Genomic DNA, 26,360 nt, shown 5'->3' on the forward strand with positions numbered 1-26,360 from the left:
GTGATGAGGAGAGAAGGGGAGTTAGGAAGTATATTTAGCAAGCACAGACGGTGCTTTCAAGGGAGTTGACACTGACCGGGCAGTAGACTGAAGAGCATATTGAAGCCTTTCAAGATGGGAGCTATCAGAGCACCAGTACATGCTGCTATTAACCACCAGAGGGAGAGGGAGAGATTGATGGGAAAGCAGAGATAGGCAAAGGAGTAAAGTTTTTGGTAGTCAGGAAGCGTGGGATCCAGACCCCGAGAGGAGAGACAGACCTCTGATACGAAGGGGAACACTAATTCATTATAACATGCAGGAAAAAGGTGAGTGCAGGCACACACAGCTCAGCCTTGGTTGTAAGAAGCTGAGGAAGCACTGAGTTGATGGCTTCTGCTTTCTCAATCGTGTATGCGGTGGGGATATCCATATTTGCCTCGAAGACAAGGACTCTTTACCTGAAACATGTACCCTGGCATCTGAATGGTGACGTTGACTTTGTCTCACCATTCCCATCAAAAATGACCAAACCGTATTCATTAGCTGCTCATACCCATCATTTCCAAGGAGGAGCAGCGCTTTAACTGGTAAGAAAAGTTTTCACATATTCCATGCACACTACTCACACCCTTATCCCCACCTTGCTATATTTTATTGCTTTCCTCCATTCCATCAATCTTCTCCATTTGTCCAGTTGGTTGCTTTCTTGATGTATGTGCTCCTTGATCAGTGACTTTCTCTTGTCTGGCAGTTTGATGTATGGTATTGAGTTGGTAATCCTATGTGGATTAGAGCCACTTGTTTTCAGACCTTGAAATCACAGATAAGGAAACATCTTAGAAAGAGAAAGTGCTCATCCTCTTAGGGAAATGAGAAGGATTGGAACACTAAGGTGACCTTGCCAGAAAGCTGGCATGTGCTCCCAGAATATCAACACAAAGGAACATATTTCTGTAATCGAGTTGTAGCCTTTCCTCTCATGCATCACCTAGAAGGCCATTTGGTATGCTCTAAGTACTGCCTCAGTAACAAAAAGCTTCAATGCAGAGAAAAGCTACAGCTCTCCTTATCACATATACCAAAGGACCTGCGATTTAAGCTTTTGAACATACAACACAACTTTCCCCAAAGTGGCTCAAAGAACTTTCATTAACATTAAGTCAGATTCTCACTGTTTCTTAGAACTAAGGTAAAACATCTTGGGAAGTTGCGTTAACTACTTCAGAAACCCCTTAAGGTTATTTGGATACGACTTAGTAAATTAGTGTTCCGGTGGGCTAACTTGATTTCCTGGAAGTAACTTAAGCCCTAGGAAACTATGACTCATTGTGTGTTTTGTCCCTACCACAGTAAAATTTAAATTCCAGGTCTGTGCACCAAGCATTCTGAAAGGGTCAGGCTGCCTTTTGTTAATTCCAAAATAAACAGGCCTGGCATTTCAGGCCTGTTATCCTGAAATAAACGAAGGAAAGATGGAAGAAACTGAGACCTAGATTGTTCAAGATTTTATATTAGGTCAACTCTTTTCTCCAGTGCAGGCTCAGACTGCATGCCGTGTGGGCCTTGTGTAGGAGCTGTGTGCATAACAAAGGCCAAATCTCTAAATCATATCTTTCTGCTTTTGAGTGTGAAGCTGTTACTCAGAATTACTCAGTTACCTGGAATTTCATGCTGCGATGATTCAACAGAATCATCCATTCCTCCTTCACAACGCGTCAATGTCATATACATATAAATTCTACTGTTCTCCGAGCTAAGCACAATATACCATAGAGAGTTACATTTTGAAAAAACTAAATGCTTTCTGGATCAAAGAGAGAGAGTTACCTTGCCCAACACTGTTACAGACAAAAAAGGAAGTTTTTGGAATTATCTCTGGAGGATGTAAACAGTAGGACTAATATCTGCTTTCTAGAAATCACCTAGCAGAAACCTTCCCTTGAGGCAAGTAGCTTGGATTAAATATGCCTCCTGCCCTAGGATTCAGCAAATCTATCATTACAAATGCAGTTTTGCTGGCCCATCACATAGGACCATGTTCACCCCATATTGGCTGAAGCCTTTGTGTGGGTTTGTTTCCCAAGTTTATGTGTCGTGGAACTTTATTTAAATGGAAATTCCTTCATTCCTGTTGGGCTTCAGGCCATTTGGAGATTATTTCAAAAATTCCACTTATGTATAATATGCTTAGCCTTTGTAAGAGTAGGCTTGTTTTTCTTCAGGTAGTAAGATGGACCTTTATTTCCAAACCTATATTTGGAAGATTATAAGTTTTCCCCAGAGAGAGTAGAATACATATAGTATGGTGGAATTTTTACCTCAAAGCCTTTGACAAAAAACAGACTATTCAGTGTATTTTGTCTTAGACTTGTCTATCCTGTCTTCCAGAGTTCCAATTACATTGGTGCATGTTTATCCTTGTAAAATCTATTCCTTACGAATTGGCTAGGGCTTCTTGACAAGGACCAAAGGAATCCAAATGTTAAGACCTGACTTTAGCCCAGGGATTGGCAAACTGTGGCTCACAGGCTGAAACCAGCCTGCTGCCTTTTTTGGAAAGAAAACATTTGTTGAAGCACAGCCGTGCTTACTTGTTTACGTATTGACTGTGGCTGCTTCCACACTATAATAGCAGATTACAGTAGTTGCAGCAGAGACCATATGGCCTGCAAACCCTAACGTGTTTACTATCTGGGCCTTTAGATTAAAAGTTTGCTTTCTTCTATGGACTCCTCCACCCCAGATATATATAATATAGTATAATATACTATAAATAGTGTTTGTATATGTAATATAGTATAGTATAATATTATATAATATAGTGTTTCATTCTTTTGGTCCCCTGAGATTAATAAATGTGAAGATCAGTGAATTACTGTTGATAGCAGTTTTATTCCTGCATTCCAGAAATATAACAATGATTGGTGGATAGGAAGGCTGGTGAAAGAAGGCTGTGAGATTGGCTTCATCCCAAGTCCACTTAGATTGGAGAACATACGGATTCAGCAAGAACAGAAAAGAGGACGTTTTCACGGAGGGTAAGGCTCCTTCCTTTCTCTAAATTTTTTTGGAGCAAGTAGGAAAATTAGGTGATATTTTCAAGTTTGCTTATTAGGTTAAACATATATGCTTTCAAAGTAAAAGCTACTTTTCTGTGTGCAAGGTGTTTCTGAAATTGACACAAAGGGGTTTCAGATAGTTCACTCTCCCCGTTGTGTGCTGAAGCCTGGACACCCCTGGACTCAACACGAATTCCACAGTGGAGACTGTTTTCTGTGGCTTCAGCAAACCCTCCTGGGAACCTAAGCTTTCCTCTGTGAGAGTCCTGTAGGGCATCCTTTCTCAGTAAAGTAAGTGGGGGCCTGGCCTGACCTGGCATCATGGCTCTTCTTGGTTAACTTTCAGAGACTCTCTTTCAAGTGGGCACAGAATGCCATGGCACATGCAATACCATCCTGGGACTAGTATCACTTTCTCCAGGGTTTTCTGTGGCCGCTGCCATCGCTTGGTACTGGGGGTAAGACTCTGTCCAGCTTCAGATGAATTAACCTCTAGTGAACTAATGAAGTAGCCACAAAGATCTCAGAGTGCAGGTATTTAAAGGTCCCAGGGTTACAAGCAAAGCCTGAGAGGAGAAATCAGAATCATACTGAGCCTGCATATATTGTGAGCCTACATTGAAGCACTGATTTGGTATGTGTTACCATTTTTTGGAAGTCCTAAAATAGAATCAATTCTTTCTCTTAACTCTCAACCTCCTTTTTCTATTAGATCCTTTTCTGTTTCAAAAACTCCTCTGTTCTTCAGGGGTCCTTTTGCCTTGTCATAATGGGAACCTCTTAAACAGTGATAGGAGATCACAAATGTAGAGTGTTAGCCCACTTTTAATTATCAAACTTTTTTAGTATGTAACATGCTTATAATATTATTAATGATTAATCCCTCTTATTACTTCTTCTCTAGACTTTTTGTCTCTCATGCTGCTCCATGTGGGAACACATGTTCCTGTCTCAGGACCTTTGCAATTGCTGTTTCCTTTCACTGGACGCTTTTCTTCACTTTTCCACTGGATCACTCCATCTGCTTCAGATCTTAGTTAAATATCACCTTTTCAATGACCCCTTTCCTGCCACCATATTTAAAGTTGAATCCACTTCTCTTCCCTTGCTTCCTATCTCTCTCCCAACTCAGTTTTCTCTGTTGCATTTATTACTATCAGAAATACTATATATTTACCTATTCATCTGTTTGATACTGATATTTCCCGTTAGAATTTGTCTGTATAAGGGAAGGAATTTTGTTTTTCCCCCCACTGTTGTATTCCTAGTTTCTAGGACAGTGAATACTCAATAAATATTTGAATGAAATAATTGAATTATTATCACCATTTCCAAAGTTATTCTACTACTATTATTATTATTCCATAAAATTATTTTACACTTCTGAACTAAAGGCTTACTTTGCCCACAGGCACAAGAGTAAAACCAAGAGCTCAAAGACGTGATCTTCTTTTATCTTTATACCAACTGTGAAGTATAGTTTCTCCTTCTAGAGATAGGGAAACTCAGGCACAAAGATATGATATGGTGTGCCAAGGTCCCACGACTAGTAATGGGCAAAGCCGGGAGGAGAAATCAGATTGTCCTAACTCTAGGGACCATACTTAAGCATTGAAGGAAGGGACACTGGAGAGGTGGGAAGGTGGGCTCCTGAGGGCCCTGGTGGGCTCCAGGGAAGCTTCCCAAGCCACATGCAGGGACCAATACCAATGAGCTTCCATTCCATTCCATAATATTATTCATGACCAAATCCTTACTGCCAGTTCTTAATTCTGATCCCCACATAAGAAGTGCTTTTTCCAGGTCTTACTGCTTGTTTTGAGCTGTGTTTGACATCCAGCTAGTGTACTGGTGACGAGTGTTGGTTAAAAAGACAGTTCACAAGAACATTCCTATTAGTGATTCTTTTGCCTCATTTCTGCATTGAATAATTAGGAGACATACTTTAGCAAAATATTTCCAGGTCCTAGATAGTTTCCCACTTTCTCTGAGAAAGGAGGTCAAAGAAAACATTTGGGCAGATCCTTGAAGTACTCTATAGCAGGACTTGGTGTGTTTTGAATTACTTAGTGGATTAAGGCCAAAGAAAGCTTTGTACTCTCAAGTTCTACTTCCAAGGAATCTGGGGAATGAGTCTTTTTTTTCTTTGAATTTTATTTAGTTTTTTATACAGAAGGTTCTTATTAGTTATCTATTTTATACATATTACTGTATATATGTCAATCCCAATCTCCCAGTTCATCCCACCACCCCCCACCCACTTCCCCACCTTGGTGTCCATGCATTTGTTCTCTACATCTGTGTCTCTATTTCTGCCCTGCAAACTGGTTCATCTGTACCATTTTTCTAGGTTCCACATATATGCATTAATATACGATATTTGTTTCTCTCCTTCTGACTTACTTCACTCTGTATGACAGTCTCTAGATCCATCCACATCTCTACAAATGACCCAATTTCATTCCTTTTTATGGCTGAGTAATATTCCATTGTATATATGTACCACATCTTCTATATCCATTTGTCTGTCAATAGGCATTTAGCTTGCTTCCATGACCTGGCTATTGTAAATAGTGCTGCAATGAACATTGCAGTGCATGTGTCTTTTTGAATTACGGTTTTCTCTGGGTATATGCCCAGTAGTGGGATTGCTGAGTCATGTGGTAATTCTATTTTTAGTTTTTAAGTAACCTCCATACTGTTCTCCATAGTGGCTGTATCAATTTACATTCCCAGCAACAGTGCAAGAGGGTTCCCTTTTCTCCACACCCTCTCCAGCATTTGTGGTTTGTACATTTTCTGATGATGCCCATTCTAACTGGTGTGGGGTGATACCTCATTGTAGTTTTGATTTGCATTTCTCTAATAATTAGTGATGTTGAGCAGCTTTTCATGTGCTTCTTGGCCATCTGTATGTCTTTGGAGAAATGTCTATTTAGGTCTTCTGCCCATTTTTGGATTGGGTTGTTTGTATTTTTAATATTGAGCTGCATGAGCTGTTTATGTATTTTGGAGATTAATCCTTTGTCGGGTGATTCATTTGCAAATATTTTCTCCCATTCTGAGGGTTGTCTTTTCATCCTGTTTGTGGTTTCCTTTGCTTTGCAAAAGCTTTTAAGTTTCATTAGGTCCCATTTGTTTACTTTTGTTTTTATTTCCATTACTCTAGGAGGTGGGTCAAAAAGATCTTGCTGTGATTTATGTCAAAGAGTGTTCTTCCTATGTTTTCCCCTAGGAGTTTTATAGTGCCTGGTCTTACATTTAGGTCTTTAATCCATTTTGAGCTTATTTTTTTGTATGGTGTTAGGGAGTGTTCTAATTTCATTTTTTTACATGTGTCTGTCCAGTTTTCCCAGCACCACTTATTGAAGGGACTGTCTTTTCTCCATTGTATATCCTTGCCTCCTTTGACATAGATTAGTTGACCATAGGTGCATGGGTTTATCTCTGGGCTTTCTATCCTGTTCCATTGATCTATATTTTTGTTTCTGTACCCGTACCATACTCTCTTGATTACTGTAGCTTTGTGGTATAGTCTAAAGTCAGGGAGTCTGATTCCTCCAGCTCTGTTTATTTCCCTCAAGATTGCTTTGGTTCTTTGGGGTCTTTTGTGTCTCCATACAAATTTTAAGATTTTTTGTTCTAGTTCTGTAAAAAAAATGCCATTGGTAATTTGATAGGGATTGCATCGAATCTGTAGATTGCTTTGGGTAGTATAGTCATTTTCACAATATTGATTCTTGCAATCCAAGAGCATGGTATATCTTTCTATCTGTTTGTGTCATCTTTGATTTCTTTCATCAGTGTCATATAGTTTTCTGCATACAGGTCTTTTGTCTCCCTACGTAGGTTTATTCCTAGCTATTTTTTTCTTTTTGTTGCAATGGTAAAGTGGAGTGTTTCCTTAATTTCTCTTTCTGATCTTTCATTGTTAGTGTATAGGAATGCAAGAGATTTCTGTGCATTAATTTTGTATCCTGCAACTTTACCAAATTCATTGATTAGCTCTAGTAGTTTTCAGGTGGCATCTTTAGGATTCTCTGTGTATAGTATCATGTCATCTGCAAACAGTGACACTTTTACTTCTTCTTTTCCAATTTGTATCCCTTTTATTTCTTTTTCTTCTCTGATTGCCGTGGCTAGGACTTCCAAGACTATGTTGAATAGTAGTGGTGAGAGTGGTTATCCTTGATTTTAGAGGAAATGCTTTCAGTTTTTCACCATTAAGTATGATGTTTGCTGTGGGTTTGTCGTATATGGCCTTTATTATGTTGAGGTAGGTTTCTTCTATGCCCACTTTCTGGAGAGTTTTTATCATAAATGGTGTTGAATTTTGTCAAAAGCTTTTTCTGCATTTATTGAGATGATCATATGGTTTTTCTTCTTCAGTTTGTTAATATGGTGTATCACATTGATTGATTTGCATATATTGAAGAATCCTTGCATCCCTGGGATAAATCCCACTTGATCATGGTGTATGATCCTTTTAATGTGTTGTTGGATTCTGTGTGCTAGTATTTTGTTGAGGATTTTTGCATCTATATTCATCAGTGATATTGGTCTGGAATTTTCTTTTTTTGTAGTGTGTTTCTCTGGTTTTGGTATCAGGGTGATGGTGGCCTCGTAGAATGAGTTTGGGAGTGTTCCTTCCTCTGCAGTTTTTTTAAAGAGTTTGAAAAGGATGGGTGTTAGCTCTTCTCTAAATGTTTGATAGGATTCACCTGTGAAGCCATCTGGTCCTGGACTTTTATTTGTTGGAAGATTTTTCATCACAGTTTCAATTTCATTACTTGTGATTGGTCTGTTCATATTTTCTATTTCTTCCCGGTTCAGTCTTGGAAGGTTATATCTTTCTAAGAATTTGTCCATTTCTTCCAGGTTGTCCATTTTTTTGGCATAGAGTTGCTTGCAGTAGTCCCTTAGGATGCTTTGTATTTCTGCGGTGTCCATTGTAACTTCTCCTTTTTCGTTTCTAATTTTATTGATTTGAGTCCTCTCCCTCTTTTCCTTGATGACTCAGGCTAAAGGGTTATCAATTGTGTTTATCTTCTCAAAGAACCAGCTTTTATTTTTATTGATCTTTGCTATTGTTTTCTTTGTTTCTATTTCATTTATTTCTGCTCTGATCTTTATGATTTCTTTCCTTCTACTAACTTTGGGTTTTGTTTGTTCTTCTTTCTCTAGTTCCTTTAGGTGTAAGTTTAGATTGGTTTTTTTGAGATTTTTCTTGTTTCTTGAGGTAGGCCTGTATTGCTATAAACTTCCCTCTTAGAACTGCTTTTGCTGTATCTGATAGGTTTTGGATCATCATGTTTTCATTGTAATTTGTCTCTAGGTATTTTTTGATTTCCTCTTTGATTTCTTCAGTGATCTCTTGGTTATTTAGTAACATTTTGTTTAGCCTCCATGTGTTTTGTGTTTTTTACGTTTTTTTCCCTGTAATTAATTTCCAATCTCATAGCGTTGTGGTTGGAAAAGATGGTTGATATGATTTCAATTTTCTTAAATTTACCGAGGCTTGATTTGTGACCCAAGAGGTGATCTATCCTGGAGAATGTTCTGTGTGCACTTGAGAAGAAAGTGTAACCTGCTGTTTTTGGATGGAATGTCGTATAAATGTCAAGTAAATCTATCTGGTCTATTGTGTCATTTAAAGCTTGTGTTTCCTTAGTAATATTCTGTTTGGATGATCTGTCCATTGTTGTAAGTGAGGTGTTAAAGTCCCCCACTGTTAATGTGTTACTGTCAGTTTCCTCTTTTATAGCTGTTAGCAGTTGCCTTATGTATTGAGTTGTTCCTATCTTGGGTGCATATATATTTATAATTGTTATATCTTCTTCTTGGATTGATCCCTTGTTCATTATGTAGTGTCCTTCCTTGTCTCTTGTAACATTCTTTATTTTAAAGTCTATTTTATTTGATATGAGTATTGCTACTCCAGCTTTCATTTGATTTCCATTTGCATGGAACATCTTTTTCCATCCCCTCACTTTCAGTCTGTATGTGTCTCTAGGTCTGAAGTGGGTCTCTTGTAGACAGCATATATATGGGTCTTGTTTTTCTACCCATTCAGCGAGCCTCTGTCTTTTGGTTGGAGCATTTAATCCATTCACGTTTAAGGCAATTATTGATATGTATGTTGCTATTACCATTTTCTTAATTGTTATGGGTTTAGTTTTGTCAGTCCTTTTCTTCTCTTGTGTTTCCCACTTAGAGAAGTTCCTTTAGCATTTGTTGTAGAGCTGGTTTGATGATGCTGAATTCTGTTAGCTTTTGCTTGTCTGTAAAGTTTTTGATTTCTCCATCGAATCTGAATGAGATCCTTGCTGGGTAGAGTAATCTTAGTTGTAGGTTCTTCCCTTTCATAACTTTAAATATATTGTGCCACTCCCTTTTGGCTTGTAGAGTTTCTGCTGAGCAATCAGCTGTTAACCTTGTTGGAGTTCCCTTGTATGCTATTTGTCGTTTTCCCCTTGTTCATTTCAATAATTTTTCTTTGTCTTTAATTTTTATCAGTTTGATTACTATGTGTCTTGGCATGCTTCTCCTTGGGTTTATCCTGCCTGGGACTCTGTGCGCTTCCTGGGCTCGGGTGGCTATTTCCTTTCCCATGTTAGGGAAGTTTTCGACTATAATCTCTTCAAATATTTTCTTGGGTCTTTTCTCTCTCTCTTCTCCTTCTGGGACCCCTATGATGCGAATTTTATTGCATTTAACATTGTCCCAGAGGTCTCTTAGGCTGTCTTCATTTCCTTTCATTCTTTTTTCTTTATTCTGTTCCATGGCAGTGAATTCCAGTATTCTGTCTTCCAGGTCAGCTACCTGTTCTTCTGCCTCAGTTATTCTGCTATTGATTCCTTCTAGTGTATTTTTCATTTCAGTTATTGTATTGTTCATCTCTGTTTATTTGTTCTTTAATTATTCTAGGTGGCTGTTCTTTAATTCTTCTAGGTCTTTGTTAAACATTTCTTGCATCTTCTCAATCTTTGCCTCCATTCTTTTTCTGAGGGCCTTTCCATGTTCCATGCAAATGGAAATCATCTTCCCTATCATTATTCTGAATTCTTTTTCTGGAAGGTTGCCTATCTCCACTCCATTTAGTTCTTTTTCTGGTGTTTTATCTTGTTCCTTCATCTGGTACATAGTCCTCTGCCCTTTCATTTTGTCTATCTTTCTTTTTTTTAATTAATTTATTTTTTATTATTTATTTATTTATTTTTGGCTGTATTGGGTCTTCGTTGCTGCACGCGGGCTTTCTCTAGTTGCGGCAAGCGGGGACTACTCTTCGTTGCGGTGTGCGGGCTTCTCATTGCGGTGGTTTCTCTTGTTGTGGAGCACAGGCTCTAGGCACACAGGCTTCAGCAGTTTTAGCGTGCGGGCTCAGTAGTTGTGGCTCACGGGCTCTGGAGCACAGGCTCAGTAGTTGTGGCACACAGGCTTAGTTGCTCCACGGCATGTGGGATCTTGCTGGACCAGGGCTCGAACCCGTGTCCCCTGCATTGGCAGGCAGATTCTTCACCACTGCGCCACCAGGGAAGCCCCCATTTTGTCTATCTTTCTGTGAATGTGGTTTTCGTTCCACAGGCTGCAGAATTGTTCTTCTTGCTTCTGCTGTCTGCCCTCTGGTGGATGAGGCTATCTAAGAGGCTTGTGCAAGCTTCCTGATGGGAGGGACTGGTGGTGGGTAGAGCTGGGTGTTGCTCTGGTGGGCAGAGCTCAGTAAAACTTTGATCCACTTGTCTGCTGATGGGTGGGGCTGGGTTCCCTCCCTGTTGGTTGTTTGGCCTGAGGCGACCCAGCACTGGAGCCTACTCGGCTTTTTGGTGGGGCTAACGGCAGATTCTGGGAGGGCTCACACCAAGGAGTACTTCCCAGAACTTCTGCTGCCAGTGTGCTTGTACCCACGGTGAGCCACAGCCACCCCCTCTGCAGGAGACCCTCCAACACTAGCAGGTAGGTCTGGTTCAGTCTCCTATGAGGTCACTGCTCCTTCCCCTGGATCCTGATGTGAACACTACTTTGTGTGTGCCCTCCAAGAGTGGAGTCCCTGTTTCCCCCAGTCCTGTCGAAGTCCTGCAGTCAAATCCTGCTAACCTTCAAAGTCTGATTCTCTAGGAATTCCTCCTCCCGTTGCCAGACCCCCAGGTTGGGAAGCCTGACGTGGGGCCCAGAACCTTCACTCCAGTGGGTGGACTTCTGTGGTATAAGTGTTCTTCAGTTTGTGAGTCACCCATCCAGCAGTTATGGGATTTGATTTTATTGTGATTGCGCCCCTCCTACCATCTCATTGTGGCTTCTCCTTTGTCTTTGGATGGGGGGTATCTTTTTTGGTGAGTTCCATTGTCTCCCTGTCAATGATTGTTCAGCAGTTAGTTGTGATTCCAGTGCTCTCGCAAGAGGGAGTGAGCACACGTCCTTCTACTCCGCCATCTTTGGGAAATGAGTCTTAAGTTCCTTTTCTGTGTCTTAGGAAATCCAGTGGAAATTCTTCTTCAAGTCTTGGAGAAATGGTATCAGGGACATTTCGAGCAACCCCCACATCAACAGGTGAGGGTTTCAGTTAAACCTTTTTTTAATGGAATGTATTCCTTTCTTAATATTTGAAAATACATGCAAGTATTTTTACTAATTTGGAAGCAATTTAAAGACTTGACTTAAAGATTTTTCTACTTAACTTTTCATTGCTCATTTGCTTTCTGTGGTCATTTGATTTGATTTAAAGGGTACTTGTGGTACTAGAAATTCAGATCATTGTAATATAATTCTGTAAAATCTTATTTGCCCTCTATTTTATAAATCATTCAGAAGCAAGTTCATTATTCCACCCAGAAACCCAGCAGACTTTAAGATGGTGAGGGCCAACCAATTAAAAAGTTTTTACAAAGTTGTAAAGTCTGAAGAAAATGCTCTGTTTAAGTCTCCATGTAAAACTTTAGGGTGTGTTGGTACAGCCTGGGCTGTGGAGGTGGAGAGGGTTGAAGCAGAAAATGAAGTTGGGCCCAGATGACCTCACTTCTGTTTGGACAGCAGATAACTGAGCCCTGGAATTAATGGTAATGAAGAGACAGTGGTGGCCCAATCAGGAGTGTATTTAGTGTATTTAGAAACTGTGGAGGTATTCAAGCAGGAATTTTTCTTCCACCACGTTCCCTGACTCCTATAGGCTCATTTCATTCTGCCCAGAATTGATGCTGCATTAAGTCATCCAGGATTACCAATTCAGAATGACAGACCCAAGGTCTATCCTGATCTATCGTAACTGCAGGAAACTGGATTGATTCTGGAACAGATCTAAGTATCTGGGTCCTTGTTCATGTGAATCCTGATTTCCATGGCTCTGAACCAAACTCTGGGTCTCTGGGTTGTCCGCAAATGGACTGGACCTGATTGGGTGGCCACAAAGCCACTTTAATCAGGTATTGAGTATATTTTGCCTCATCCCCATTTGTTGGACATTTAGGTCATTGCAGCTTTTCACTATTACAAACAAGAAAGAACAGGAATAACTGATTATAAACTTACTTGAAATTAAGAGCAACATAGTAGGAAAAATGTGTCAATATTCTGGAAAGTGAGCAGAAAGACTTAAGAACACAAAAAGAACCTCAAAATTTTTTGATAGTTCACCAAAATTACAAATCCAAAAATAACTAGTGAGTGAGGTAATGATCATTATTATCCAAATTGTTATTCTAAGTTTCTTTTTATCAAATTTGATTTGTCCAAGTTGCTGTCAGCCACACTGCATGGTGTGTCCATCACAGGATCAACCCACGGCCTGTGACTGGCCCAGCCAATGTTATTATGAAATCCACCCTCCCCACCCCACAGAAATCAGGATATAAGGCCATTCTAATGGAGAGGAGGTTGTCTGTTTTTGCATTTGTCTTCAAAATTGGCCCGACCAGTATGAAACAGTAGAGTGGTGCTCTGCAGAGTGGGTGAATTGGAAAATGACGAAAATGACAGGGACGAATTGGTACATTCTTCCATCTTTTAAAAGCATGTGCTAACAATGACAGAGATTGCATATTTTGATATGGCTCTCATTGTTGTCTTTTAGCAAAACAGAAGCAAAAAGTGGTAAGTTGTGTTTCCTTTTTAAATCTGCTGTGAAGGTTTCTATCCATACATGCCTGCAATGCTCCATTTCAGTGACCCAAATGGCTATAAAATAAGGGAGGAGTCTCCTTGGCGGGACCTGTGGTCATTATTTCTCATTTGACCTGCGGATTGTGAATGTTGTGGCTGTGGAGGAGGTGTGCTGACCCTCCCCTTGTCACGCGTGTCCAATCATCTTTTTCAGACGGAGCACATCCCTCCCTACGACGTTGTGCCATCCATGCGTCCGGTGGTGTTAGTGGGGCCGTCACTGAAGGGTTATGAGGTACAAATACCAGTCTGTTATGGTTCAGTTCTTGATCAAGAACCTAGGTGACAGCCATTTGGAGCTTGCTTCTCAGGGTCTGCTTTCACACAGGTCCTAACAGAAGCCAGCCCTCAGCTCGTGAAGGCAGGAGGTGCAGCGTGGGGCTTGCGTGGCCCTTCACTCTTTCTTCCCTCCCTGGCCCACTTCTTGTCTTTCATGTATTACAGTGTTCAGAAATAGCTCCCTCAAAATATTTATAATGGGAAGTTCTGGTCAAAAATGTGCTCTGCATTCAATTCAAAGAAAAGGATTTTTTCTGTCTCAACTGTTCCCGTTGCTATTAGAAATAATAGAGTATGAACAGCACAAGGGAACATATAGGCAATATGCCAGCAAACCTCACCTCAAAGCACCATCAGATCTCACCTTGCTGGGTGCTCAAGACAATGGCATATTCCACCAAACATTTCTCTGCTTCTTTACTTTAAAGACCATATAAAAGGAAAAAAAAACCACTCCACTACAAGTATTAGTGAACTCCTTCAGAGATTCATTAAACAAAACCATGCAAAAAGGAAAAGAGTAAAGACTTAGATCACTGCATTTCAGATGTTGCCATTTTGGCTTTATGCCAGCGTGGATAAGAATAAGTGGGTAGGACATTAAAATCTGAAGGTGGGCAACCTCCAAGGCACCCTTCCCACTGAGTTAGCATAGTGGCTGGCACATAGTAGGCATTCAGTTCACATTTGTTGAGTGAATTAATGAGTCTCTTTGAGGCAGATTTAAGAATCCCATCTCCTTCTCCCCCACCCTCCCTTTCCCCCTTCTCCTTCCTCTCCTCCCCTCCCCTTCTCAATGGGGAACATCAGAGAAAGAGCAGGAGAGTGGGGTACAGAAATCCAGCCCTAGGCGTGGAAAATTTCCAGCGACTTGCACAGACTAGCAGGAGGCCGAGCCCACGGCTGGCCTGAGGAGCTCTAGCTGCTCCTCACTGGAGGCAGGCACCACTCAGGTACGCCGAGGATAGGCCGCACCTGCGCACAGAGCTAGCCTATCGTGGACTCTCGGTGGCAGTTCCACCCCCTAAAAGATGAGGGTTTGCCTTGGATCTAGTGAACACTGCTGGTTCATGCCTCAACACCCTGGAGGAGAACCAAGGGGGGAAGTTGAGTAAGTGCAAGTGGTTAAGTATGAAAAACTCTGTCCACGGTCCCCTGCCCTGTCTCACCTCCACCAGACGAGTGGCTGTGATCAGATCTGGGCTCCGTCAGAATGCGTTCCCTTTCAGCTCTCTCACTTTTGATTTCTCTCTCTCTCTGCGTGTGTTTGCCTCATTCTTTTTTTTTTTTCACCTCTGCAAAGGTCACAGACATGATGCAGAAAGCCCTCTTTGATTTCCTGAAGCACAGGTTTGATGGGAGGTGAGGCATACAGATGCTTTTGTATTCTTTATTTTCCTTTAACCAAACATGAATGATAAATTGATTTGTGGATCTATGTTTCTGGTGATTACAGATGTTCTCTAATTAAAAGTTAACTCAGTATTCAGGGGAGAATACAATGCAAGTGTTCTGAAAATATGAAGTTATGACGTATAGTGTTGAAGCCCTTAAAGAAAAAAGACCTTGAGAAGGAAAATTATCCGTTTGTTTTATTTATATGTATGTGTTAGTCTTTATTTTCTCACTTGTTAGTGAATTCATACCAAACTTATGTTTATAAAAAATAATGAAAATATAGAATATTTCTGACAAATATTGTGCCTCACTGGTCAAGTTGGGTAGTATCATTTGGGAATTGTGCGTGTGCGTGCATGTATGCGTGTGTATCATATGAAGGTATAAAGTACTGAATTTCCTTAAAAGAAGAGCGCAAGAAATGTTTTCATCATAAGCCTCCAAAAATGACTATCTTGTAGGGAATAGTACTTCTTTGGATGTTCAGTTCTGGGTTTGTTTTACTAGAAATTTCTTTGCTATTTTATGGGTTTCTTTTGTATGTATCCTATCCCACTATGACCCATTATCAACAGGGCTCAGTCTTTAACCATCAGAAAATTTTATCATTTAAGTTTTGTGAAAAATATCTGGAAAGAGTTTCTAATTTTGCAGAGAAATGGTAAAAAGTCCATACTGACTCAATACTAAGTACCAAGCTCTTTCACAATTCAGAATGCACTCCATCTAAAAATAACCATGTGCAAATACCTGAAGACTTATTAGAAATGAAGAAAACGTAGTGTGTGCTAAGTATGGTTAAATGCATCCAGCTTACCAAATATTTAAGTATTTGAAGACATTTTTAAAATATCCACAAATAGATTTTTAAAAATATGGTATTTTAAGAAAAAAGCAAACATGATAATGCTTTAAGTACAAATTGTATGTAGTTGTCAAAAGAAAAACCTTCTGGATAATTGTGTTTGAAATATTTGTTAGTTTCTGGGACTATATACAAAGAAAATAAACTGAGATTTTAGTTCCAATAATTGAGATTTTAGTTCAAGAAAGCAGCATGCTTCAGTGCCATTATGTGAATTGCTAAGTATCTTAGTATAGGCCAGGCTGCCTTAATAAGTAGAGCCCAAAATGTATAATGAATCAAACACAATGGAAGCTTAGTGTTGCTCATTTAATAGTCTGAGGCAGGTGTTCCTCAGCTGGGATGGTGGGTAGTGTGGAGGAGGGAAGGACTGGGCAAAAAGTTTGTCCTGCTTGTCATTTGGGACCCTTGACCTGGGGTTGGTCTCTCCAATTAGCTGTAGAGAGAGGAGCAAGCTGGCCTGGAAGTGACTCACATCATTCTCACATTGCATTGGCTAGAACTTAGTCATGTGGCCACACCTAATTGCAAAGGAGGCTGGGAATTACAGTCTAGCTGTGTGCCCAAGAGGAAGAGTAAATGGATTTTGCTGAACAAATAATAGTCTGCCACATTTATCTAGTGGACACAAAGGGCTTAATAAGAAAGCCATGGATGTATCCTATTCTCTGTTTTTTTGTTTTTGTTTCTGTTTTTTTTTTTTTTTAAACAAATAGGCAGAGAATGAAGTAATTTCAGAGAAAACAAGTGAAAAGCACTGAGCACTAGACTCTTGGAGTTGGAAGGAAATGTAAAAGTCCTTTTAGGCTAATCTCTTATGTCCCCAAACCACAAGTAGATGGATAACCTTCTTCTGTTGGAAAACTTTTGACTACTGGGAAATTACTTCTTAAAAAAACATTACAAAGAAACAGCTGAACTCTGACTCTTTAAGTTAATAATATTGGTGTTGGTCCTTGCCTCCGATGACAGAGGCCATCACCCTTGTCCTCATGCAGCTCTCCCTGGGTTGGCCGCAGTTGACATGCCTGGCTCAGTCAATCACACTTCCTTCAGCTGTGCTTAGAGTCACATGGCTCTAACCTGCAGTGCCTTTATTTAAGGAAGTTCTGAGAAGTGCCTCATCCTGTGGCCCCATAACAGCCCTTGAGCTGAACAAATGCCATCCTATATGCAATCTAAGCTTCTGTTAGATTGTTTTGGTCCCCACTTAACATCCTTGTAAGCAGCAGTGTAATTAAAGGTTTGAAAGGTAGGACCTATGGAAAAGAAGAAAGGAATTATTATAATTTAGCAAAGAGAAAGTGAGTGACTTAATTACTGCCTTCAAGAATGAAGAATCTGTGGTTTTTCCTCAATCTTCAGACCCAGAAAGAGGAAATGCATTTAATTGTAAGAGCAGAGATTTACCAGCTAGAGCTACCTGATTCACCAAACACTTGTACACACTATTGAAGTTGGTTTTAGTAGAAATAGAATTAAAATTTCAATGCCAAGTGTTCCATGGGGTCTGATGGCACAGCAGAGGGTCTGGAGATATGAGGAAGAATACAGCAGCAGCAAAAGTAATAGCTGGAGAAAGAGGCTCAGCCCTAGAGAGATCTGATGTATGGCAGAGTTGGAGAAAGCTAGGTATTAAAAGTGGGAGTAGGAGAGTGGATTTACTTTCAAATTAGAAGAGGCCAGTGCAGCAGAAAAATGATAATGAATTCATTGGTTGAGTATATATAGACTTTGGTAAGGAAGAAGAAGTGTGCAATGTGGATGCACAATGACTCTGACATGTCTGCTGTGTGGGAAATATCCTTACATTCTGAGCCATGACAATCTGCTGTGTTATGTTTACCAATTAATAAAAGGAGAGAAAACAACAAATAGTCTTTAATTGAAACCAGCCAAGAGAACAATTACACAGTGGGCTTTTGCACAGCAATACAACATAAACAATATGTTCTAATGGAAACCTACACAGTGTTTCACTGGCTATGAATGCAGTAGGTTAGACAAAATAGGATAAAGTCTTTTCTTTTTCAGAAAGAGCCAAAAAAGCAAAAAAACACAAACAAACAAAAAAATACGGCTAAAAGGCTTGCTTCTTCAATACTGTTTTTCAGATCTTTGCTAAAAAATAATTCAACAAATTGGATTAAAATCCAACATTGACTATTACAGAATCATATGCTTATTTTTTTATGATCCCTTAGAAATTATTTGTATCAGTTTAAAGCTACTTACTTATTTTACAATTTTATTGCTATTGTAGGGCCTAACTAGACTCTATGTAAGAAAAATGGAAAGCAAAATACTAAATACTTCCTGAGGGAACCCCTGTACATGTGGATCTCCACACATAGTGACAATTCCTATGCACAGGTCATAAACTAAGTGAGCCTAATGAGCTGCTACAGTGGCACCAGCCTGGCAGGGACACAGTGGATGCACAATGGCATGGAGCTTTTCTCTCTTCATTTAACACCACAAACATTCAACGGGGATCATCCTTTCAGATGAGGTTTGTTCAGCTGGTTGAATCTACCATTCATAGGCTGAACAGCAAGCAGTCAAACCAATTGCAATTTGTTGACCTATGCTAACATTTCAAATCCCAACAAAGTTGTAACTTTAGGCTTTTTGACAACTGGATCAGATCAGCTCTATGGCAGTTATAGGACACTTTGTAACTGACATGATTATGGCCCCAAATCATAAATGAACATACAAATAGGATCTGAATCTATTAGCCAAGGAATGCTTAAAAAAAAACAGTTTGAGAAAGAATTTGAAGAAAGGAGGCTAAGAATATAATTTAGGGAGACTCAAAGAAGTAGTATTTATTTATAAAAGGAAATAGCAACAGCTGATGATATCACAAAGCAGCCAAGACATGGAAGATTTGCAGTCAACAAATGGAAAAGAACAATACGGTGCCTTCTGTTTCATAACCAATATCATCCTCTTATTATCTCCTCCTCCTACTCTCTATTCAAATGCAGACTCATCAGTGGACATTCAAGCACTAGAGATAATTAATTGAACACTTTAATGCCAAATATGATTTTTTAAATTAGCAGATTTTGATTGCAACATGTCTGACCTTATTCTCCCATCCTCAAAGTATATATAAATTTCACAGACTCCAAGAATGGGAGAGTTCATGGTAGACTGCTAACTTTTTTTTTTTTTTTTTTTACGGTACGCGGGCCTCTCACTGTTGTGGCCTACGGGCTCCGGACACGCAGGCTCAGCGGCCATGGCTCACGGGCCCAGCCGCTCTGCAGCATGTGGGATCTTCCCGGACCGGGGCACGAACCCGTGTCCCCTGCGTCGGCAGGCGGACTCTCAACCACTGCGCCACCAGGGAAGCCCATAGACTGCTAACTTTTGAGGATAGAATATTAAGAAACTGTCTCCTTCAAGTCTCAAATCTCCAACAACTACCTTGTATACATTATTATATGTGCCTATCAACATAGGACACTATGAATAATTATGTAAGAAAGCACTTTTACATATTACCTGGTTTGCTCCTAATGACAATCCTGTGAGATAATTCAAGAAAGCCACTATCACCACTTTATTATGATATTGATGCTCAAAAGATGACATGACTTGACCATGGTCACACAAGCAGCCAAGAGGAAGACCCAGGAAGAGTACCGAGGTCGACCTATGCCTCCCATGCCTGTTCTCCTGACACTGTGCTGTCTGATCTTTGGAATGTGTTTCCTTTGTGAAGGAAGTCTAAGAGTTTCAATAAAAACTAATATACTAACAGGGTTGCATATTAGATGTGGCAAGGATAGAGTCTAGAAGGGTCTTTAGCTGTTCCATTATCAACATGGAAATACTAATTATTGTTGAATGAGCGTGTCTCACCTAAGAGTAATGTCTTTCCATAGAAAAACCACAGAAAACGAATACGCATAGCACATGATGGACTGCAGAAATAATGAATTCCAAACCAGAAATAAGCAACAATTAGGGTACAGATTTACTAGATTTAGAGATATATACCCAGTCTGCTGGTGAACTGCACTTCTGTTAGTCTTTTATCTATCCCCGGGCTAGTAATTACTGACACCACATCACAAAAAAGTTTCCAAGGGAACTTTTTAGAGATGTACATCAAATAAGATACATAGAAATACTGAAAGACACTAGAGGATGTGAGTATAGCAAGAAAAGAAATAGAAAGGGTATAACTTTAAGTAAAAAAAAAAAAGTAAATAGACTAGCATTTAATGATGAATGTAATTACATTGCTGGGGAGCCTTTTAAACAACAAAAAAGTTTGGATTTGGTGTCTGAGTTTGATAATAGTAAGCATCTTTGCATGGAAAATAAAAACTCCTTCTTGTCTTATTAGAGGGTTTCTGGAGCTGTGTCTGTCTTCTCCTGAGCTGTTTCATAATGTGTATTTTTATTAAGAAATAACCTATATTAACAAATTAGCTGCTATTTTATTGACCAATAAAAGAAGAAAAAGAACCTTTTATTGTCCACACCTTTTCCTGGTTTGTGAATACATGAAGCAGTTTTTTTTTTTCCGTTTTTGTGTATGTGTGTTATTGTTTTGTTTTTTTGGTAAAACTTTGGATGTGTCTGAAAATGGCTTGGTAAAAGTGTGTTAAAACCCAGAAAAAATAAGAGTGCACATCTGTTGATAATCCTTTCAAGTTTTAAGAACCAAGCGTCACTATTTGGCTAGTACACAACTAGCAAATTTGATTTTCACCGAAGCAGAATAGACTCTTTGGGCCCTCTAAAAATCATTATTCTAGAAGGTTGAATTCTGGCCCTAAACCAACCCACTTGTCTCCAGTCATATATTTGAATTGCTCTGGAAATTAACTGTATGTTTCTAACCAGCAGCTCCATTCTTAAAACTACAAACAAAAAACCCAGAAACTCAAAAATAAGCAAATTCTCTTCTGTAGGTAAAAGAAGCTATGACCGCAAAGACTACCTATGAGATTTCATGCCTCAAGGGCAGCAGCCAACTGAGTAATGGAGACTCAGATGTGGGCTTCACTGACTTTAACCTGATTTAGATCTTGACCATCTCTCAGCGTGTGGCCAAGATCTGCACTTGCTGATATGGCTGGTATCAGGAGATTCAGGGTTGCTGGAGAAGAAAACTGAAACTGCAAGAGAATTATGAGTCAGGTGACTAAGTACTGGCCTGGTGCTTGGGGGCCTGTGCTTTAGACCTTCTTAGACTCTAAATAACCATGTGTAACTTCCTCTCTGTGCTCACTTTTCTTCTTGATAAAATGAAGAAGTGGGGCTTCCCTGCTGGTGCAGTGGTTAAGAATCAGCCTGCCAATGCAGGGGACACGGGTTCGAGCCCTGGTCCGGGAAGATCCCACATGTCATGGAGCAACTAAGCCCATGCGCCACAACTACTGAGCCTGTGCTCTAGAGCCTGCGAGACACAACTACTGAAGCCTGCACACCTAGAGCCCGTGTTCCACAACAAGAGAAGCCACTGCAATGAGAAGCCTGCGCACCACAACAAAGAGTAGCCCCTGCTCGCCGCAACTAGAGAAAGCCCCCGTGCAGCAACAAAGACGCAATGCAGCCAAACATTAATTAATTAATTAATTAATTTTAAAAAATGAAGAAGTTGTACAGACCAGTGTTTTCCAATATCTTTTAGCAGTTGAACAAGTTCTTACAATGAAATCATAGATAAGCCCTCTGTTTAGAAAACATAAATGCAGGGGTGTTTGCCTGGCATTGAGGGTCAGAAAGCTGGGGCCCTCCTGGCCTACTCAGCCCCCATTTAACATTCTCAGTGGCCCGAGATGTATTTCACAAAATTCTTGATTTCTGCAGAAGGCAATTTGAAGATGCCTCAAATAATTTATTAGAGCCTAAAAAATTCTAAGAAGTTAAACAATTTTAAACTTCCTGACCATCTATAGCTTATATATACAACAATGCAAACAAGGAGCACTTTGCTTTAAAAGAGCACCAGAACTTTTGCACAGCCTGTTGCTTTAAAGAAATCATTTCCAACCATTTATGAAAAGGACTATTTTAAACTCTCCCCAAGGATTCAGGTCCCTGAAGTCAGGTGAAGAGTCTCCTGAGAGTGCTGACAGTGTTGTCCCCAAATAGGTGTGAGATGACATATGACTCAATAATTGTTGATAACTCTACCCTCTTCCCTGCTCCACCAGCTAGAGGCGTTTGAAAGTGGGGGAGAATGAGTGCGGTGAGTATAAAAGGGAAGGGGTGGGACTCTTCTTTTTTTTTTTTTTTTTTGCGGTACGTGGGCCTCTCACTGTTGCGGCCTCTCCCATTGCGGAGCACAGGCTCCGGACGCGCAGGCTCAGCGGCCATGGCTCACGGGCCCAGCCGCTCCGCGGCACGTGGGATCCTCCCGGACCGGGGCACGAACCCTCGTCCCCTGCATCAGCAGGCGGACTCTCAACCACTGCGCCACCAGGGAAGCCCCGGGACTCTTCTTGTCTCCTTCCTGGAACTCTGCCAAGTTTTGGAGACAAGAATGAAGAAGGGCCCGTGATGGCAGTAGCTGGCTTAGAGAGGCATTCTTTGCATTCTGCAGGTAGATCATGATCTGAAGTTGAGCAATCCCAGCTTAAAATAAAGAATTTTAAAATTATAAATTCCAGAGATTCTCATCATATACAGATAGACCCCTGTCTCCATTCATTTGCAGTGTCTCGGTTTTATTCTTATCTTGCATGACTGCAGGACACTTTCTAACTTATGGAAATTCTGGAACAATCCTTATATTGCCTTCAGCAATAGTGTCTTATTACTGCCCACAATATGCATTCAAAGCAATATGCAAATATGCTGAAGAATCCTTGTGCCTGCAGAAAAGAAATCATATTTTTCATATTCTTAGAAATGAAACATTCCTTTGGGCCTGTGGCGAAATGCTTCATGTACCATGAGTTAACTGTTGAGCATCAGGAATGCAACAGAGCTGATTGTCTTTGATGATTGGAATGAAGAGGATTTCCCACTTTGACCAGCAGCATTGATGCACCTGGGCAGAGCATTTGCAGTTCCTGAAAGTCTTGTTCAAGAGCAAATCAACTGTGAATTGTGGGGAAATTGTATTGCTGCTTCCTAGAAAGAGCATGATTTATTCATATGTTTTGATTCCCTCCTGGTATGGTGTGCATTATAAGGAGAACTGGGCAAGGCAGACAATAGTGGAGGAAGAGCTGCATTTTTCCTGGAGTCTTTTTTTTTGTTAAATAGCCAAAACCTTCCTCCATTCTGCTCTGCCTGTATTTTAATGCTAGCCAAATCCTATTTAAAAATACTTGTGGCCAATGTTTATTGCACTGTGGTTGCAGTATAGTATGTGAGGCGGTTATTAAGTACTGTGGTTATAAATCTCTTGGAGAGCCCCACGACATTTTTACTGGCTTGTTCTGTTCTGTGTTCCTATTCATAGGATATCAATAACAAGAGTGACAGCTGACATTTCTCTTGCTAAGAGGTCTGTCCTAAATAATCCCAGCAAGAGAGCAATAATTGAACGCTCAAACACTCGGTCCAGCTTAGGTAAGATGTTCAAATGTGGTACTGCGCTCTCAGACCGGGGTGACACATGTTGCATTTGTGAATGTCTTTCCAATGTGCCCATTTTCCCCATTCTGAAGGGGGAAGCACTGATTAACTGACAAGAAGCCTAGCCATGGAAAAGCAGGGAGCAGAGTCCTGCAGTAGCCTGAGACTCCTCTTTCTCAGCTCCAGTCACTTAGCTAATTAGTAGTCGGGTAGGAAGAATCCTCAACAGGTTGTCCTCCTCTGTTACTGCCTCAACACGTGAAACCACTCATCCCTGCTTTGCCTGAGCTTCTCAGTGAGGCTAATGATATCTGTCATACCTAAGTCACAGCTGACATGAAAGGAAATGAGATGTCCACCTTTCCCAGATCCTTAGAAGGAAGCTAGATAATGATGTTCTCAGTGTGGTTTCTGCTGCCAGCTGGTGCCCAGAGTAGTCACATCCTTAAGTGGAAGTAGCAACCACCATTAATACCATTCAGGGAGTTTAAACATGTCTTTCCTGGTGCACCAATCAGAAAGCATCCTGAAATTCACCATGATGGAGAAGAAAAAGCACTATATGTGATTAGGTCCGTCAAGCCATGCAGGAGCAAGGCTGTGGAGGATGGATTCACCAACCACAGAAGTGGGTCCAGGCTGCAGGAGAATCATATCACTCATCTCAAAAGCCTGTTTGTGGTTTCTATGGTGGCCCAGAGTGGTGTAGTCCACTTATAACTCTCTTTTGTATTCACATTCTGAGGGCAGCTTGCTTTACTGCCCTCTTCCTCATGGGCAGAGTAGGAAAGACAGGGTTTTTCTATGCCACTACATTTTTTAAAAAAAAAAAACTACTTAAGTGAGCTCTGTAGGTGATAGAAAACTTTTTCTAAAATTAGGGTTTCTAAGATAGATTGCATGCCCAAATATCCCATCAAGTGTCCATTGAAGGCTATGCCAAGACTTGTGCAGGTGGAAAGAGACGAGTGTCATCTCTATTCCTGGCCTGGGATTGGCACATGGTAATTGTTCAATAAATGTTTGTTGGATGGCTGCTTTTTGAAAGAATGCTGAACCTACCAAATGGGACAGTCGTCAGCGTTTGTGAGAGCAGGATCCCAGACATCGGTGGTTCCTTCTTTAGTTCTGTATTTAGAGCCTTCCACAGACAGAGTGAAGCACTCTTAAAGGCACAGTATTTTGACCTTCAGGGGTGATGATGGCAGAGTTGATGATGATGAATCAGATTAGGTAGCTGACTAAAGTAGTATATCATGGGTGACAAGGATACCAAATTAGATTGAAGGTTTCTCAAATAAGCATCTGTTCTCTGTTCTCCTGTCTTCCACCCTCCTTTCCACTCCTCACAGTGCCTTTGACTCTTAACCATTCCTTCCTCTGATGTATAATGAGAGGCTAAAGGACACTTAAAAACATAAGCTAGGTTGCCTGACTTTTTCAGCCATCTTGCACCAGCCTAGAGTGTAATGGGCATTCTGTGAGGTCATTCCATATCACCTATGTAGTCACCTGTTGTCAGAGTCAGTGGAGTGGGTGCAGTGGGGTTGGTGTAAATATTGAGGAAGAAACAAGGTAGATATCAGTTCACTGGTTTTCCTTTTTACTCTGTAAAGTCATAACTCCCACAACCATTGGAGATAATTTAATGGCAGCCTATTATAATAACCACTATGTGAGCCACTTATGCCCATTTGTCTGCTTGTTAATGCACATGTATAGATTCTTTCATCAAATGTTTCTTGAACACTTGTTACTGCCATGCATTGTACCAGACTTAGGAAGTACAGACGTAAATAAGGCAAAGTACCTTAGCCACAGGCAAACAGAAAAAGGGGAGTGATGGTTAAAGTACTGTGTGATGATGGAATTATGAGCAAAGTACTAAAAGTATAAAGAAAGAAGGGTAGGGAGTAAGAGGTGTCTGAGAAGACTTCACAGAAGTTCTTTTTGAGCTGGTTCTTAGGGCAGTCAAGAATGTACAAAGGCATTGACATATAAACACTGTGTGGTTGAGAAACAAGTTGTTTTGTGCAGAGCATATTTAGAAAAAGGAAGTAGGGGGCATGATTTGAGAGCAACAGAAGAGACTGAAAAAACAGATCGAGGCCAGTATGTTAAGGCTCTAGTACGCCTTGCTAAAGAGACCCCAAAATAGATTCCACAAAATGTTGATTTTAAAGGATACTAATAGTATGTTTTCCGCAGTCAAATAAATTTGAAGCTTACGGATTAGATAGTCAGATTTCTTCACTGCAACACTTCTTAGAGGCATTAAGATAAAGAGGATAATGTACATTTGAAATTGCAAGAGAAACTATTATAGCATGTGATATCTCCCTTGCAAAAATCCCCTTCTTTGCCTAGGCTATCTCATGAGATTAGTGATCCAGGGTACTGCCTTTGGAAAATGTTGCTTTGGGCCACAGGGAGCCATTGAAGTAGTTTAAGCTTTTGGATATAAGAGAAAGGTCACAGGTGACAGAGATGCTGGGGAGAGGTGGGTCCAGACCAGTTGTGGTCAAGTTATAGAAGTGTTCACTGAGGTCCCTCCAGCTTCATGGTCCATGACTTCTCAGAGTTCATTTGTCTGGAATAAGATCATGATAAAGCTTTGATTGGAATCTGCCTAGGTAGTCAAGATTGTTGTGTTTGGTTAAAGTTTTTCTTTAAAGAAACTGAGCTGTGTAGATAAATATGTCTTTCTCACACGTATAATTTATTTATTGTATTCCATATACATATTATCCAAATATTGGACCCACTCCAGTATATAGGGTGGACCTCTGCAGCCTCCTGGCCTGCTCTGCCCGAGTACCTCTCTGTTGATACCCATTACCCAGGTTTTGTTTTGGTTAAGCTGTAGGTGTGCCTGCCCTTGGTGCTTTCACTGCACTTTCACTGCCAGGCCCGGGTTCAACCCCTGGTCCAAGAACTAAGATCCCTTAGGCTGCGTGGCGTGGCCAAAAAAACTCCCAAAAAACACCACACTTGCCTCATGGCTGGTGCAAAGTAAATAAGGCCCAGGTGTCTCTGAACTATTTACACAGAGACTCAGAGTGCCTCAC

At 40.5% G+C, this 26,360-nt stretch overlaps 1 protein-coding gene across 4 annotated transcripts in view; it reads left to right on the forward strand.

The window, feature by feature from the left end:
* Positions 1 to 26,360, forward strand: part of CACNB4 (calcium voltage-gated channel auxiliary subunit beta 4) — a 265,467-nt gene that overhangs the window by 217,193 nt on the left and 21,914 nt on the right. Inside the window, exons 5-10 of one of the 4 annotated variants that reach the window (XM_081243150.1) lie at positions 2,890 to 3,020; positions 11,512 to 11,588; positions 13,105 to 13,124; positions 13,348 to 13,428; positions 14,776 to 14,834; positions 23,177 to 23,286. In XM_081243150.1, the coding sequence (XP_081099276.1) occupies positions 2,890 to 3,020; positions 11,512 to 11,588; positions 13,105 to 13,124; positions 13,348 to 13,428; positions 14,776 to 14,834; positions 23,177 to 23,286 (478 nt within the window). Of the gene's footprint in view, positions 1 to 2,889; positions 3,021 to 11,511; positions 11,589 to 13,104; positions 13,125 to 13,347; positions 13,429 to 14,775; positions 14,835 to 23,176; positions 23,287 to 26,360 lie in introns of those variants that run through there. The other 3 variants (XM_081243151.1, XM_081243149.1, XM_081243148.1) reach the window with 3 other exon arrangements.

This window comes from Mesoplodon bidens (genome assembly GCF_964165515.1).
Source record: "Mesoplodon bidens genome assembly, chromosome: 8".
Lineage (NCBI taxonomy): Eukaryota > Metazoa > Chordata > Mammalia > Artiodactyla > Ziphiidae > Mesoplodon > Mesoplodon bidens.